Source organism: Ursus maritimus, unplaced genomic scaffold, assembly GCF_017311325.1.
Source record: "Ursus maritimus isolate PB19 unplaced genomic scaffold, ASM1731132v1 scaffold_26, whole genome shotgun sequence".
Lineage (NCBI taxonomy): Eukaryota > Metazoa > Chordata > Mammalia > Carnivora > Ursidae > Ursus > Ursus maritimus.
Genome location: NW_024425119.1, coordinates 43,228,810 through 43,246,048, shown reverse-complemented (window position 1 = coordinate 43,246,048; position 17,239 = coordinate 43,228,810). Strand labels below are relative to the sequence as shown.

The 17,239-nt window shown below is 47.3% G+C and overlaps 1 protein-coding gene and 1 long non-coding RNA gene across 7 annotated transcripts in view; one reads left to right on the top strand and one right to left on the bottom strand.

Moving 5' to 3' along the window:
• The window catches only part of LOC103675540 (cyclic AMP-dependent transcription factor ATF-7), an 84,461-nt gene extending 69,489 nt beyond the window's left edge, over window positions 1–14,972 (top strand). For all 3 annotated transcript variants that reach the window (XM_008704666.2, XM_008704668.2, XM_008704667.2), the window contains exons 7-12: window positions 526–625; window positions 1,157–1,270; window positions 1,884–2,036; window positions 4,716–4,913; window positions 6,121–6,229; window positions 9,630–14,972. In XM_008704666.2, coding sequence (XP_008702888.1) covers window positions 526–625; window positions 1,157–1,270; window positions 1,884–2,036; window positions 4,716–4,913; window positions 6,121–6,229; window positions 9,630–9,847 — 892 coding nt within the window. In that variant the 3' untranslated portion in view covers window positions 9,848–14,972. The remainder of the gene's footprint in view (window positions 1–525; window positions 626–1,156; window positions 1,271–1,883; window positions 2,037–4,715; window positions 4,914–6,120; window positions 6,230–9,629) is intronic.
• Window positions 4,808–13,090, bottom strand: LOC103675539. 4 transcript variants are annotated; one of them, XR_005837956.1, is made up of 6 exons: window positions 12,952–13,090; window positions 8,484–8,586; window positions 7,653–7,899; window positions 6,567–6,645; window positions 5,111–5,273; window positions 4,808–4,950 (listed from the first exon to the last, which is right to left on the bottom strand). It is a non-coding gene; the product is annotated as an uncharacterized LOC103675539 (long non-coding RNA). The 4 variants fall into 4 exon arrangements; XR_005837958.1 differs by having other exon boundaries at window positions 7,653–7,723; XR_571872.2 differs by lacking the exon at window positions 7,653–7,899.
• Window positions 14,973–17,239: the final 2,267 nt, after the last annotated feature.

Genomic DNA, 17,239 nt, shown 5'->3' with positions numbered 1-17,239 from the left:
AAAAAAAGAGGTTGTTGTCAGGATTCAGCCTTAAAGCTTATTGTTCTCTGGACCCACTAGAAAAGATACAAAGTGACATCTTTTGGGAACAAGGTAGAGCAGTACGTGCAAAGGAACAAGGGAAACATACTCGTATTTGGCTCTCATATGACATAATTCAGCTTTGCAAAATGACAACTTTGGTCCAAGTCCTGGCGAAGGCAAGAGAGAGTTTATACATGCCAGTGGTAGGGATGTTTGTTTCGTTGTTCTGAAATCTTAATAGGATGAGCTTCCCACCCGTTCGAATTCAGTGGTGTTTGCTTAATTTGTGAGGTGTAAAGATCTTACCACTTCTTTCCATCTATAAAGTAAGGTAAGTAGCATTCCCTGGTTTTTCCACCTTCATGAGGGTGTCCAGATTTTATAGTGTTGCCCTGTGGCTTCCCTAACTACAGACTCCTGGGCAGTCTGCTGTAATTATAGGAGGAAGATCCATAGACAAAAGGGTCTGTATGCTGAGCATTTCACTTCATGTCTCCTCAGGTCTCCCACTGGCTCCCTCCCTCTCGTCATGCATCTTGCTAATGGACAGACCATGCCTGTGCTGCCAGGGCCTCCGGTACAGATGCCTTCTGTTATATCGGTGAGCTCTGTAGTTGGGGCAGCCAGCCCTACCGACTCACTAATCCCTCCCTTCCACCTGAATGCTCATAAACACACATGAACCCCAGGGAAGCGTGGGCTCTGGTCTGTATTAGTTGAGCGTGGCAGCCTGCCTAAACTCTTCACTAACCTCTGCCAATCCAGCACTGTGGAACACTAGACAAAGACTCATCTGGACAATTGGCTCCTGGTCTAGGAATTGATCTTGCCAGCCTGCTGATTGGTTGATGTCACTTGGCACTTAGCGCCTCCCACATTGCCCACCACTTTCCTCAAGATACAGCCCCAGCCGTTCCCATAGAAATTGTCACAGCACTGAAGGATTAGATTCCCTACCCTTTGGTGCTCCATGGGGAAAGGTGTTTCCCAGGCTGTCCCTCTATGCCCTGTGGACAGGTTGCACAGAACAGGCCCTGACATGCCAATCTCTAAAGCACTTCATTTTGGAAAGCTGTTGCCCCACCACTAGTATTATGTTCCCTTCTGGTTTTTCCTCCTTCTCTTAATCCAGCTGGCCAGACCTGTGTCTATGGTGCCCAACATTCCTGGTATCCCTGGCCCACCAGTAAACAGCAGTGGTTCCATTTCTCCCTCTGGCCACCCTATGCCATCAGAAGCCAAGATGGTGAGTACATCCCAGCTTGGGGCAGTGTTGGCCCTTTTGAAATAAGTGTTATCGGCCTAGGTTTTTCACGTGAGCCAGGCAAAGAAACCTTCTGGGGCTTGCAAAGCTAAAGATACCCTGTGGTGGGGTCTGGAGAAGAAAAGACCCTGATTCATGACTCCTGTCTCTTCTCTTCCACCTTTAGAGCCTGGTACCTAGACCATGGCAGTGAAAAGAGGCAGCACAGATTGTTTGGAGTGGAGTGCTTGCTGTTTCCAGTTCCAGGGTGACAGATGGAGGGTGGATGAGCGGGCAGGAGAGCTGGCCAAGAGGTGAATAGCTGCGCAACCAGCACCTGGCCAGGTTCCAGGAGAGAGCTTTCATCTGGACTCTATTACTTCAACAACCCCACCCTCCAGCTGTGCCCAGGATGATAGCCAAGGAACAGAGTAGGCATGTTAGGGATCCAGGTGCACATTCTCCCTGTCATTCTCTTTTAATTCCTCTGTTAAGGGCAAATTGGCGTGGAAATTTTAGTGATCTGTAAGGTCAGTATTAAAATCTAAACCCGCTCTTCTCACCCTTGAGAGAATCTCACCCTTGACAAGCTATTTTTTATTATTGTTCCCTGCAGAGACTCAAAGCCACCCTAACCCACCAAGTCTCCTCAATCAATGGTGGATGTGGAATGGTGGTAGGTACTGCCAGCACCATGGTGACGGCCCGTCCTGAGCAGAGCCAGATCCTCATCCAGCACCCTGATGCCCCATCCCCTGCCCAGCCACAGGTCAGTTGGGCCCTTGGACGGGGGAGCCCGCAGTGTCACCATTACTTTATGTCACGTCTGTTATTAGAGGAGAGCGGGTTTCAGTCTTCTGGGCATCTTCTGTGCATTGGTTCTTGTTTACAGTTGGATGGCGGCAAAACGCACCAGTCTTTACCTGCTCTTCTATAGACAGGCTGGAGAATGCAGAGCTGGCACAGAGGAGGTCTCAGTTGTGAGGTTTTGTGTTTTCCTATATGTGAATGATGTATGTGCAGAGCCCTCTAAAATGTGACAGAACCTTACTCAAACCCCTTCGTGCACAAAGGAGGCTCCCCTAGTCTCTTTCCCATGCGTTAAGTCTTACAAAAAATAAACCAAAACAAAGACAAAAACAGAAACCAGCAAACTTTCCTGATTAGGTTTTGTGGCAAAAATTGGGTAATAACAATATATTAGTAAAATGTGATGTCACGGTAGCAAGATGGCTCAGTAAACAGACATAATAACACAGCTTTTCCTTATCAACTTAATTCCTGTCTATCACACAGAAATGAAAGTCTTACTAAAGCTAGAGCAGTCCCATTTATATGCCCCGTTCTTTTCCCAAGGAAGCCTCGGTTTTAATAAGTTTCTTTGGAAACTGAATAGGCCTTAGATTTTGTAGTGTCTGCGCTGGACAGGTGACAACAACCTGAGATGGGTCTCTAGAATCACATCTTTGTCCAGCCCCTTTTTCTGATGTCACCACCTGCTTCGTCAATTACCACCACATGTCCTAACATTGAATGGCCATATGCCGCCTTAAAGCTTGGCCAACAACAAAAGCCTTCACTTGAGTTTTCTTATTGGAAGCTAAGCTTACCCTCCCTCCTATAACCCCTTCTGATACCAGGCCCTGGAGATGGTGAAGCAGTGGCCACCTTGCCTGAGTTGTGCTGCTGTCCCTCTTAAGAAAATGACGTGACTCCCTTTTTAGTCACCACTGATTCCTTTCTTTCTCATTCTTCCCTCCTTTGGCTTAGTGTTCTTTCACCTCTCTCCCCTGCATGAGCTACCGAGTTCCTGTGAGAGAATAGGAACCTTCCGTTTCCTTTCCCCAGCCTCCTAAAGCGCCAGTCTTTACATGTGCTCCATTGAGCTCAGGACAAAGAGGAAACTGAAAATCTCAAGAGAATTAGTATAAACTCCCTGTAATACAGTGAGAAGCAGTGACCTAGGGCCTCTAGTTCATTAAATTGAGTTTTAAATTTCTTCATTTTTTCTTTTGGGAGAGATAATATTAGTGTGAGTAAAAAAATTATCTCTTGATTACCTGTATTAATGGAGAACATGAATTAGTAGGACCTGAATTGGAGTATAAGATTCTGTTTTTTATAAGCTCACGCTTAGTCTCATGCAACTGACGTAAGCTCCGGCACTTGGGGACTACTACTGTAGGTATTCTCCAATAGCAACAGATCCAGGAAGAATTTATTTTTGGTATTGTTTTACATCATATAGTTTCTCTTATACAGATGGTTGGCCTTTCTACATTTTAATTTTGCCCGCTATTATAAAGTTGGTCCATCTTCTCTGAACACATACCAGCTAATAGAAAGGGAAGATGACCCAGAAGTACTTCAGTGACAGAGGACATCAGCCTAAAGTTTAAAGATAAAAGGCAGTCCTATATCACCAGTGTATAAAGGGATTAAAAATGGTTTTTTGTTGGGGCGCCTGGGTGGCTCAGTCATAAGCAGCTGCCTTCGGCTCAGGGCGTGATCCCAGGGTCCTGGGATTGAGCCCCACATCAGGCTTCTCTGCTGGGAGCCTGCTTCTTCCTTTCCCACTCCCCCTGCTTGTGTTCCCCCTCTTGCTGGCTGTCTCTCTCTCTCTGTCAAATAAGTAAATAAAATCTTTTTTAAAAAAATGTTTTTTTGTTTAAAAACAAACATAACATACAAGGTGAGGAGGGCGATTGCTGAGGATGATTAATAACTGACTATAAATAAGAATGTACTAATCCATATTTCTCCATGATAGCCAGTATCTCACTGGTAGTAAAGTCTTTTCTCCTTTTCTGAAACTTGCTATAGCATTCAGTTGTTTGTATATATTGCTTGTCCAAATCAGTGATTCTCCAATCTCTCTTTTTTTTTTTAAGATTTTATTTATTTATTCGACAGAGACAGAGACAGCCAGCGAGAGAGGGAACACAGGCAAGGGGAGTGGGAGAGGAAGAAGCAGGCTCCCAGCGGAGGAGCCTGATGTGGGGCTCGATCCCAAAATGCCGGGATCACGCCCTGAGCCGAAGGCAGACGCTTAACCGCTGTGCCACCCAGGCGCCCCTCTCAAATATCCTTATCCCAGTCTCCCTAAAAGTTCTCCTGACACCCAGCCCCATGATGGTTTCCCCACCTACAAGATTCCCTGTTGTTAAGAAACAAAAAGTGACGCTCACTTCATCTTATCTGTCTCAGAAATAATCAGTTTCCACCTGAGCTGCGGTGCGTCTAAGTCTGGGGCTGAGAAGACGGGGAGGAAATGGGGAGGCCAAGAGAACAGAAACTCGGGGGCATGGTGAGGAGTCTTGCTCTGGTTGTGGAGACTGGTACATCCCTTTACCAGATCTTTACCAGAGCTTACTGACCTACCTGACATCAGGTTTAATTTGAAAAGGGTTGACGTCCCCTTCAAGTAACTCCTCTTTCTGGGCCCCAGGTCTCCCCAGCCCAGCCCACTCCCAGCACGGGAGGGCGACGGCGACGCACAGTGGATGAAGATCCTGATGAACGGCGGCAGCGTTTTCTGGAGCGCAACCGGGCTGCAGCCTCGCGCTGCCGTCAGAAGCGGAAGCTCTGGGTGTCCTCCCTCGAGAAGAAGGCAGAGGAACTCACTTCTCAGAATATTCAGCTGAGTGTGAGTGGGTCCTGGGCGATTATCGGGATTGATGAGTCTGGAAAGTGAGATCGAATCACAGAAAAGTGAAACAGTATAAAAGAAGATGATGATTCTTTAAATTAGGACAGTTCCAGAAGATGTGCCAGGAAGAATGCAGAAAGAAACTCTGAACAGTCAAAATTGAGATGTCTTCCCCAGGGGTTGGAAAGACTCACCATCTACTCCCAGACCTGTTGCTAGAGTCTGAATCATCCGCAGACCGATTTGGATGGAGGGAATTAGATGAATTGCCACAGGGTGTCCTTTTAAGTCATCAGTCGAATCCGACTGGGGTCGTGGAACACCCGAAGGGAAGTGTATTTGCCCCAGATAATGCAGCTTAATAAAGAGAAAGCGACACAAGCACAAATAGAAAAATTATAATCCACATATTTTCTTGAATATTATTTTCCCTTCTTTTGATTACTTATTAAAAGATTTCCTTGCAAAGGTGTATATGAATATGTTTATGTATATAGCATATGTATACTTACATGCACACACAAGTGTATAGGACAAAACCAAAGTTCGTCTTCAGTATGTCTTTCCCAGTCTTATTCTTTCCTGTGGATAAGTTGGTGTGTGCCTACCAGACATACATGCATTTCTAAATACCTTTCTCATGTATACTTTTTGTGGGGTAGTCAGGGAGGGACTGTGTGTTTGTTTTAACATATCTGGGTTGATAGGATCTCCTGGAGACCTGGCCATGTGTGTAGAGGACCTACTTCATTTTTTTTAATAGCTCTATGGTAGTACGTTCTGTAGTGCGGTTGTATTATAATGAGGTATGGATATTTACAGTGCTTCTAATTTTCTGCGAGAACAGCAATGCTATAGTTAACATTGTATGCACCTGAGTAGGTAGTTTTGTTAAATAGATTCCTAGAAGTAGGCTTTTTTAGCCAGGGGACCTGTGCATTATTAGTTTTCGTATGATTGTGTTTATCCTAAATAGGAATAATGTTTGTGTTATAAACCCCTACTTTTCACTGTAAGCAGCTCCCGTCCCTGAATTCACGACTGTGCTGGCCCTGAGCTGTCTGAAACCTTGTGGGGTGAGGAATCTCCCAGATTCAGGGGAGCAAATCCAGGCAGCATTCTGTCCTCACCGTGGGGACAGCCACCGGGGGTCAAGGGTGGAGGGTGCATTTTGTTGATACTCTCTTCTTCCCTCCCTCTTCAGAACGAAGTCACGTTGCTACGCAATGAGGTGGCTCAGTTGAAACAGCTACTGTTAGCTCATAAAGACTGCCCGGTTACTGCACTACAGAAAAAGACCCAAGGCTATTTAGGTGAGTGCTCACAACCTAAGCAAGGCTGGTCAGTCAGTAGACTGCATGTACCGAGTGTCTCAGCTGTTTAGAATTTTATAATCCCATTCTGAATGTTCTGGGGGGAGTCCGCTCTGATGAGTGAGCAGCCTTTCGGGAACAGCCAGTCCTAAAAAATAACTTTGTTTTCAGAACCATATAGAGTTATCCTAATTATCTATCATAGTTGGAGATAAAGGGTAGCATTATTTATGGGTGCCTACTCTGTGTTAGGCACTCTACCATCTGCCCAGTTCTCTCGTGAAATAGATATTGCCTCCATTTATACGCAAGAAGAGCACTCAGACTAGTCACGTACCTGAAGTTACGCAGTTGGTGAAGTAGCAGAGCCAAGATTCCCATCTAGGTCTTTCTTATGCCAAAGACACTATCTTGGCCTCAGGAGAATATAAACAACAGATGATACATTGACGTTTGTTAAGCATTGTGCTATGGGGGTATATTTTATCTTTTTAATGATGGACCGATGGTGGTTTTAGTTTGTAACCTATGCGCACACATAAAATAATGCTAAGAAGAGATGGTCGTAGAGTCATGCTCGGGACAGGCACAGTCCTGAAATTAAAATTACCCTGAATAATTTGTTTATGAGCAGTGAAAGCTAATAAATCATTTTCCTTTACAAATTTAATAAATTCCTAGAAATTTTGGCTATCAAATTTTGATGATATATTGAATTATTTTTCCACTGTCTTTATCATTTCCGAGATGTGTTCCCATAGAAAGAGTAACCACATCACTCATTTGAAACATCTCTATTTAAATTTTAATTTTAATATGTGTACTTCAGGATACTTTCATTCATTAAGCAGATACTGATTGAGCCTTTTCTGTGCCAGGCACTGTTTTATATGCTGAGGATATAATAGGAAACCAAATAGATTAGATTAAAATCCCTGCCCTCGAGGGGATTATATTTTAGTAGGTGAGACAGACAATAAGCAAGATAAATAGGTACAATATATGGTCTATTAGATAAGAGTAAATGCTTGGAAGAAAAAATAAAACAGGAAAGAGGAATATGAAATGTTGCAGCAGGGTTGAAATTTTAGATGAGGTGACTTTTGAATAAAGACTTGAAGGAAGTGAGGGAGCTGGCTATGCATATATATGGGAGAAAAAATACTGCCAATGGGAACAACAGCAATGCAAAGACCCAAAGGGGGAGTGCGCCTGGCACATTCTAGGAACATCAAGGAGGCTAGTGTGGCCGGATTAGAGAAAACCGAGGATGGAGAGTCGTTGGAGATGAGGTAGGGGGAGCTAACGGGAACATTTTTATGTAGGGCCTCATCGGTCCTCGTGAGGACCTCGGCTTTTACTCGACATGGGGGACCAATGAGAGGGTTTTTAGGAGAAAAGTGACATGACTGGTCCGACTTACATTTGAGCAGATTCCCTCTGCTAGCGAGTGCAGGCGTGCACAGGCAGTCCGTTTAGGGGTCTGTGGCGGTCCTGTGCGCAAGAAGAGGTGGGGCCTTGGACCAGGATGGTGGTAGTGAGAGTGGCGAAAAGGGGTTGAATTCAGGGTGTGTGTTGAAGTTAGAGTGACAGGGTCTGATGACAGCCCAGATGGGGTGGTATATGTGAGAGAAGAATCGAGAGCTGCACCAGCGTTTGGGCCTGCGCACCTGCAAGAGTGGAGCTGCCGTCAGTTGAGGTAGAGGGAAGTATAGAAGCAAACGGATTAGGAGGTGTGTCTGCAGCTCAGATCTGGACAGGCTGAACTTAAGAAGCTCACTGGGGTTGCAGGCGGAGGTGTCAAGTGGAGCCTGGTTATATGGTCCCGCAGTTCAGAGGAAAGGCTGAAGATACATCCTGGGGAGATAGCCCGCATAGTTAGGCTTTAGAGCCACAAAACCAGATGAAACGTTTTGTTATTGAAAGAGCACAGAAAGGGAGAGGTAGTCGCAGGACCGAGCTCTGGCGTACTCCAACATTTAAAGGTCAGAGAAAGGAGAAGAAACCCACAAATGAGGCAGAATGAGCCGCCAAGAAGGCAGGAGGAAAATAAGCTGAGTCGTAAGTGTGGCATTCTGGAAACAAGGATAAGAAAATGTTTCCAGAAGTGTAGTGATCAACATTTCAGGTCCTTCTGATGGGGTAAGGAAGGCAAGGACCAGGTATGCGTCATTACGAAGTCTATATGCAGTAAGTTTTCTGCTCAATCCCTTCAAGAACTTTTGAGGGGCAGGCAATCCATTAACCTACTTACTTGTTACAGCAGAGATGTATTTGGTTCCCGCTGTGTGGTGTAGACACTGTGGTAGGTGTTTGACTCAGGCCAATGACACACTGTAGCTCTGAGAGACTCCGAGCTAGGAGGAGATAAACACGCCAGCCTGTGAATAAGGGAAGCGCAGACGGCTCAAAGAGCCCATGGAGCAGGAGCTTCGTGAGGACAGGGCTCCTGTTCTGTTCATTATATCCCGCGGCGCCGGCACGTGGAAGGTGCTCGGTAAAATGACGAGTGAATGAGTGCGTGCTCTGAAAGCACCCGCGATGCGATCGTTAATTTCATGAGCATAACAAAGAAGGTTTCACAGAGGAGGTTATATCTGAATCCTGAAAGGAGACTCAGACATTCACCAGGAGAGAATAAAAAATACAACCATCAGTTGTTGACCCTTATTTATTCCACACCTCTCTGTTTAAGCAGCCGTGGAGGCTATGTGGTGTTTCCTCAGACTTGACTGCAGAGCCGCATGGAGTTACCTTTGTATGCAGCTCAGATATTTGTGCTTATCAGTAAACTGTTATCATCACTTTAGGTGAAGTGGCGAGCCCATAATAAACGTTTTCAATCATTAATGCCTAGCTAATTGATAGTGAGGAGGATCCAGCAGGCCTCTTTTAGTTTGTTGTATTTACCGAACCTTGGCCAAGGGCTAGTCATTCATAACCTCGTCGGAGTGTAGCTTGATGTTTATCAGGCTTACCTGCAGTGCAAGTGCATGCTAAAGGAACATAAAGAATAATGGAATGATTAAATTCTTGCGGGAATTAATCAGAGAGGATAGCTAAAAAAAAAAGAGAGTAAGAGATCTATTTAAACCACCAGTAGGGGTAATGAACTACACAAAGATGTAGAAGCCAGACGGTGTAATTAACATACTGGGGGTTACTTTACTGAGATAGATAAATTAATTTGGGCCTAGTTCTTGCGTCCCTTCTCACAACTTCCTATTTCCTAGCCCCTTTGCAGCTTAGAAGCTAAGATTCTGGGAAGTTTTGCCCCCAGAATGATGGGCTTCCTTTTCCTTTGGGCTTCTCTAGAATTATGGCGCAGGGTGATCCTGCTTATTTCCCCATTCTCTTTTCTAACCACTTGCTCTCTGCTCTTTGTCTTCCTTCCTGGCAGAAAGCCCCAAGGAAAGCTCAGAGCCAACGGGTTCTCCGGCCCCTGTGATTCAGCACAGCTCAGCAACAGCCCCTAGCAACGGCCTCAGTGTTCGCTCTGCAGCCGAAGCTGTAGCCACCTCGGTCCTCACTCAGATGGCCAGCCAAAGGACAGAACTGAGCATGCCGATACAGTCGCATGTGATCATGACCCCACAGTCCCAGTCTGCGGGCAGATGATGCCTCCCCTGGTGGAGAGGTCCCCAGCCAGAGCTCGCCCGCCCAAGAGCCAAGAGACATGTCATCTTATCGCCTCCCATCTGCCTTGGACATGGCAATATGGGGGGGAAATTGTATGTTGTGAGTAACGGACAGATGTGGGGCTTTTCAGCCACATGGTCATGTACATTGACACCTGTACTAGGAGCCTCCCAGCCCCAGAGCCACAAAGATCATCCCCTAAGGGGGCAGTTTCTGATGTACCCACAGCCAAAGGCCTTTCCAGATGGTCCGAACAATCACCCCTGCCCATGCATGTGTACCTGTCTCTTAACACTAACCCTCGCACTTCTAGGTTTTGGGTTGCTCCGTCCCCTCTCCTCCCACTAAGCCATGGCTGTGGCCTCCCTGCTGCTCAGCAGCACACCGCTTCCTGCCAGGTAGAGGGAGGCCAGTGTTGATGGCAGGTCATCGCTGGCCTGCCCCAGCCACCCAGGGGGCTCAGGACTTTGTCTCCCATTAGCTGCTTATTTTACCCCTTGACCCCCTTCCTGAAGTCTAGTTCAAACATTCCCTAATGGTGAATGTAAAATTACCCTTGATGTATGAATTAGCAGTATTTCCCAGCTCTTCCGTAAACTTTAGTCCTTCTGCCTACCTGCCACCAAAAAACCCCCCAAAACAAATCAAAACCAAAAAAAAACAAAAAGAAACAAAACCCCAAGAATTCTAATCCTTTTTCAGCTATTTCCAGAGCTATTTGGGTACCTCGTTTTGTGTCTTGAGTTTTCGCAGTCTCCTGGTGGGGCCTTTTCCACCTCCCACTAAGCCTTGGCAAGATCATCTTGTGGCCTTATTAGCTCTTGCTCATTAGTGAAAAGGGAAAGCGCCCTGGGTGTGACTGGCTGATCCCCTGCCTCTTCAGTCCAGCCTCCTGCAGTGATCATTAGGGCAGGCAGGAATAGGAGAGTTTGAGGCTCGTTCTGTCAGGTGACTGGATTGATTCTTTATGTCTTACAAGAGTTTACTGGCCAAAGCATACATAACTCCTTTTGGTCGTCTGTCCGCTCCTGTCTCTCCCTCTTTGTTCCCCTGCCCGGGTCACTGCCTCTGTCTCTCTCCGGGCGCAGCCCTCTGGATCTGTGTGTAGGGCACTCTTGCACTCCCTTGCTCTTCTCCCATCTCCCAGCGTCACTCAGCTGTCTTCTTTGCCGGGCTAGGGTCTTCTATTCACAAGTGTCCCTCACCCTGGATCTCCCTTCTCTGGTTTGCCAGGCTCCTCGGCTAGCCGCTAGGTCTTTCTGCTCCGGTAGTATTTCTTCAGGTCTCCTCTGCTTTCTGCCCCCTAGATGCAGTGTGTCCCCAGAGTCCCAGCCCCAGGACTCTGAGGCATCAGAGCCAGGGTCCTGAATGGGTTTTCTTGAGGGTAAGGAAGGATGGGAAGAGGCAGGAGAGAGGAGGTGCGGTACCGACCTCAGCAGAGGAGCCCTGCTTGGTGAAGGTCTGGCCTGCCTGGGAAATTGGTGACTGTTGCTCTCAGCCATTCTTACTGTGAGGAGTTAGGTTACAGGGGGAGAATTCATCCCTCTTGCCCCTCTTTCTTCCCCATTAAGACTTCTCGTCTTCCTTTGTCTCTGAACTATGCAATTTCTACCAGGGCCATAGGAAGCAATCCAAAGCCAGAGGCCTGTGGATAGATAGGTCAGCTTTAATAGCCTGTCAGTATGATTCCCTTCCAGTTGTCCCAGAGCCACCTTCTGCCATCTGCCCAAGCCAAGAATGTCCTTTTCTCCCTCTCTCCTACCTCCGTCTTAAATTTACATACAGAGTAACTGCCAGCTTCCTTAGTTTGTCTTCCAAAATTGGCTGTCATGGGGGAATGAGGAAACGTTCTAAGCTACACGATTCCCATCTTCTCAGAGTGATACACTGGTGAGCCAGTCAGAGGTCACGTTCTATTACGTCTGTTTTTAATTTCCCCTCCTGCTTTTCAGAGCCGGTGCTGAACAAGACACACCTGGTGAAGAGAAAGGAGAGAAAACATGGTTTTCTCATCCTCTACCACCCGGGACCCAAAAGGAACAGCCCCTGAGGTGACTCAGTCTAGCAAATGGCATGGCAGATGGTCAGGAAGGCAGTTACCACCTCCAGGGACTCCCATTTGCCTCTAACAGTTCACAGCCATAACTCGTACTCAGGACTTTTCCTTTAGACGGCTGCGCCCTGGGACTTTCTTCTGCTTTAGTTGTGTTTCATTTTTTATTTTCTTGATTTCCCACCAGCAGCCTTGCCCTAAAGCTTGACTGAGTTTATGGCTCCTAAGGAGCCTTCGTAAGACCCTTGACTGTTTTTCTTCCCCCTTTAGTCAAGTGTTTTTCAAGTTAAGAATCCGTTTGTCACTGGACTCATGCCCTGCCTTACTGCTTGGCCTTGGAGGAAGTTTGAATCCTACCTGTCTGTCCCTTTGTAGGATAGCTAATTTATTTAGAGGGTCTTATTTAGTTCTTAGTCCCCATGTCTCATTCGCTTAAGTCCTTTTTTCATTTTCATTTGTGGGAAGTCATTGGGGACCTAAATGAGGGGCATTGCCAGAACCTTTGTAGTAAAGCAGTAGGAAGGGGCAGGGCAGAAGCCCCCAGATAGCTCTTTAGTTGGTCCGTGGCCTCACTACGAAGACAGAGCAGTTGCTTATCCTGAGACTCTGTCATAGTTAAGGGGAATGTCACCTACCTTGTTATTGCTGCCAGCCCTGTGGCCACTCTCCCTGCCCTTTGCTTTCCAGACTCATCTGGACCAGACCCAAACATCATGGAGGGTGTCACTTAGCCCTTCTTAATGACCATGGCCTTTCTAGGGGCCTGAGGGAAGGTACTTTCCGAAAGGAGCTTCGAGTGTGGACGCCTTGGGACTCTTCTGAGTGAGCACAAGACGCAGGCCTCCCACCTCACCCCCCAGACAGAGCTGGTAGATAACCGAGGCCACAGAGAAAGGTACCAGACCAGGTCTTCTGCTCTGCAGATTTTTGCCCTATTCCTTTAAAAGAAAGCTTGCTCAGAGTTGAAAAGTCTGAGAAAGCTTCCCTCACTGCTTGAGAAAACTAGAAAAATAGGCCCTCCCTTACTTACTCTTGCCCTGTTGGTTATACACCCGAAATCTGGCTTTCTTCAGCCTCCACTCCTCTCCTTGGCCCGAAGCACTAGACCATACACTCTTGGTAGTGGTAAACAAGGAGATGGCCTCGCTGCACCTCACCCACCTTGCCGCCTTCCCTGCGCCTGTTCTGTTGTTCTTGGCTCCTGTCCTGATTCGCTGCCCTCCGGCACCACCCATCCTGGCTGACAGGGTACTTAACCATAACCATGCCCTGTCTGTAGCCTGAGCCACCAAGCAGACACCAAAATACTCCTCCTGTGGTTTCTGAGGCTCCCCTGCTTCACACTGAGAGGCTCCTTTAAAGGTGCTAGCCCTGAGACCGCCCTTCCCCCGAAAGTTCCCCCTTTCTTTCATGACTTCCTTCCCTTCCCCAAATCGTTCTTTTTCATTAATAGTGTACGTTGTATACACAGGAAGGAAATGTATTCTTTTTTTTTCTTTAATTTCATAATCAGTCCGTTTAGAATCCAGTCCTCCTAGTTATATCACATATGCCTTTGTTGATATGCTCTTTCTGCTTTCTTTAGACTTTTGTTGGGCAGGGGCGGAGGGAGGAACAGGACAGGTGAGGACCCTAAGGCAGATAGAGGATCTCCCATCCTACTTCAGCCTCCCACAACCCTAATCATCCCCCTCCTAGTATAGAACTGATTTCTCTGTGTTTGCACACGTGCATGTACACACAGACATAAATCCCCATCCACCCACCCCTGAGTGGTGACCCAGCAGAAATGAGCACCGGTTGCTGGCCACCATTCCCACCCTCTGTTACCAGGTCCCTGGTCGCTCTTTGGGGTAAAACGCCACCTCAGCTTGAGACAAGGCTGGGGAGAGTAGGGTGGTTAAGGCGGCTATGTCCTCTGTAGATGCAGCTTTGCACTGTAGCTGCTGGGGTTGGTTTCGTTTTTTAGTGGGCGGCTGGCAGCACCGAGCTCTCTCGCCACCATTAGCTACTGGTGAGTGCTGTTTTAGCTGTAAGAAATGGCCATGAGTTTCACTAGTTTTACGGACTTCCCCTTGGGTGGTGGTTCTCAGGATGTGGTCCAGGACCAGTAGCACCAGCAGCACCAGCATCTGGGAGCTTGTTAGACATCACATGTGGGTCCCACCAGAGACCTAGTGAATCGAAAACTCGGGCTGGGCTCTAACAAGCACTCCACGTGATTCTAGCGCACACTAAAACGTGAGAACCATTGCTTTAGGGGCAAGCTGGGACATCCTTGAGGTGTCAGGGATATTTTAAGTACCATCCTCGCCTTAGCACTAAGACATCTTCCATTTCCTCCAGTCCCTCTCTCCACCCCCATTAAAACAAAACCACGTCATTCATCTCAAAATCTAGGTTTGTCTTCCTTCTACTTCCTCCTAAACCTGTCCTGCCTTGGTCTGGACAGGAATTGTCCCATGTTCCCTTGCGGACTGGTCACTCCACATTCTTTGTTACAGGAAGACCGGCTAGAGCTCTAGTTGTTACACACACACACACACACACCCCTACACGCCCCTTTCCGGCAGGGAGATGAGCCTCCAGCCCCAACAGTGGAGGCTGCCGCCTCCTGACATAGTATCTGTTGAAAGAAAGCAGTGTGTATCTACAGCTATATCTCTGTTCATCTGTGTATCTTTGACATGTAGCAGCGCCTCTCCCTCTCATCAAGGAACTCGACTCTGGGTCTGGGTCCCCCCCCCAGTCCTCAGTGGTGGACTTTGACATGTGGGAGGATGTAGTGCTACAGGCTGTTTTGTTACGAAACTGTCTTGTCCCTTTCCCTGCCACCCAACTCAGCATGGTCCTGTGAGCAGGCTCTCACAGTCTCCTGGGACGGGCTGAGGCAGAGGCTTCACTCTATCCTCCCTACCCCTCCCTCTCCCATCCCCCTTCTCACCCAGCAGTTATCCCCTCAGCCATGCCTTCTCCCGCTCCCCCTCGCCCTGACATATATTGTGCCTTATTTATGCTGCAAATATAACATTAAACTATCAAGAGAACCACTGTTACGTCTAATGCTTCAGTCCTCTCATCGATAAGTCCCATTGGCCCCTCTTTCTGAGAACTCATTGGGCTTTCATGTCTGTGCTCTTCCTCTCTCCCATTTCTGAGGACAGAAAGAGCAGGGATTCTTATCCCTCCTTTCTGTGCAGGAAGACACAGCCTAAAGAAGGTAGGCGGTTTATATACATTACAGAACACGAAAAAAGGCACAGAGACCAGGGCTCAGATTTGTGCACTGCCCTGCGGACAAGGGCCCTCAGCATCATGGGAGCCTCACTGCAGAACTCGTGGCTTATGTGGATAGGGGGTGGTAGGGTGTCTGAAGGCAAGCAGCCTCTTCCCTTTCAGTGTTTTGTCCCCTCCTTCTTCCCCAAAACAAAAACAAGCCCTATTCTCAGGAAGTTTCTGGCAGGACTGGGGGAGTGCACACACACACAGAGAAAGTGAAGTTTTCTAGGATTCTGTCAGTTCTATGGGTGTGGGGAAGAGCTTGTTCAGAAGCAGGTAAGAGTCACAAGAAAAACAAGTAATGGTTAGGAACTGTGGTGAGGGTTAGGGCCATCTGTGTATCCCTAGATAATTAGCACAAGTGAGAAGGGTGAGCCAGGCTGAAGAATTTGACCAGGAGGTAGCAGGTGCCTCTGAGGATTTCCGTAGAAGAGGAATGATACGGGAGTGTTTGCGGTTGGTGTTTGGAATAATTGACACACACAGGGAGACTGGGTCTCTGGAGGAGAGTGGGAAAGGGACTGGTGATCTTCACTGTGTTGTGGTCGGGAGCACATGGGGTTCCAGAGAAGGGTAAGAAAGTTCTTCACTGAAAGCCAAATACCAAAGCCAAGATTGAGACGTTTTGGAAGAGAGGAGACTGAAGGCAGGGCAGTTTCGCAAGTTGTAGAACAGTTAACCCATTCCCACTGCCACTGTAGGCCTACCCTGTTTCACTGCACTTTGCTTTATTACACTTTGCAGATGGTGCGTGTGGGGGGGCTTGGTTCTTTGGTTTTTGTTCTTTGTTTTTACAAATCGAAGGTACAAGACTTCAGTGGAGGAAGTAACTACAGTTGTGGAAATAGCAAGAGAACTAGCTTTAGAAGCAGATCCTGAAGATGGGACTGAATGGCTGCCGTCTCAGGAGAAAACTGGAACCAACAAGTGGCTTCTTACGGATGAGCGAGGAAAGTGGTTTCCATCTTGAGATGGAATCCACTCCTAGTGAAGATGCTGTGAAGACCGGAGAAATGACAGAGGATTTAGAATACTACGGGGGCACCTGGCTGGCTCAGTCAGAAGAGCACACGACTCTTGATGTCACAGTTGTGAGTTCCAGCCCCACGTTGGGTGTAGAGATGACTTAAAATCTTGAAAAAAGAAAAAAAAAAAAGATCCTTAGACTATTACAGAGACTTAGTTGATAAAGCAGCAGCAGAGTTTGAGGTTTGCCTCCAGTTTTGAAAATTCTGTAGGTAAAAAGCTGTCAAACAGTATCACACACTACAGAGAAATGGTTTGTGAAAGGAAGAGCCAATCGATGTAGCAAATGCATTGTCAACGTTAAGAAATGGCCACAGCCACCCCCCCTTCAGCGACCATAATCTGATCACTCATCAGCAAGCAACATCAAGGCCAGACCCTCCACCAGCAAAATAATTACGACTTGCAGGGTGTCTGGCTGGCTCAGTGGGTAGAGCATGGGACTCTTGACCTAAGGGTCAGAGTTCAAGCCCCACATTGGGTATAGAGCTTGCTTTAAAAAAAATTTTTTTTTAAGTAACAGCTCACTAAAAGCTCAGATGATAGCGGTTTTTAAGCAATATTTTAAGATTTTATTTGAGAGAGCGAGCAAGAGAGAGCACAAGGTGGGGGGGAGCGGCAGGCAGAGGGAGAGGGAGCAGACTCCCTGCTGAGCAGGGAGCCTGACATGGGGCTCAGTCCCAGGACCCTGGGATCGTGACCTGAGCCGAAGGCAGACGCTTAACCGACTGAGCTACCCAGGCGCCCCTAAGCAATATTTTTAAGGTATGCACATTGTTTTTTTCCCCCAGATACAATGCTGTTGCACACTTAATAGGCTACAGTACAGTGTGGACGACTTTTATACGCACTAGGAAACAAAAAAATCATTTGACTCTCCTTGTTTTGTTACTTGCTGTATTGTGGTGTCTGGAACTGAACCAGCGGTATCTCGGAGCTGTGCCTGTCCCTACCGAAGGAGAGCCGTCGCCTCCCTCCTGCACGTCGTTCCCTAGACCAGACCCTTGCTGAAT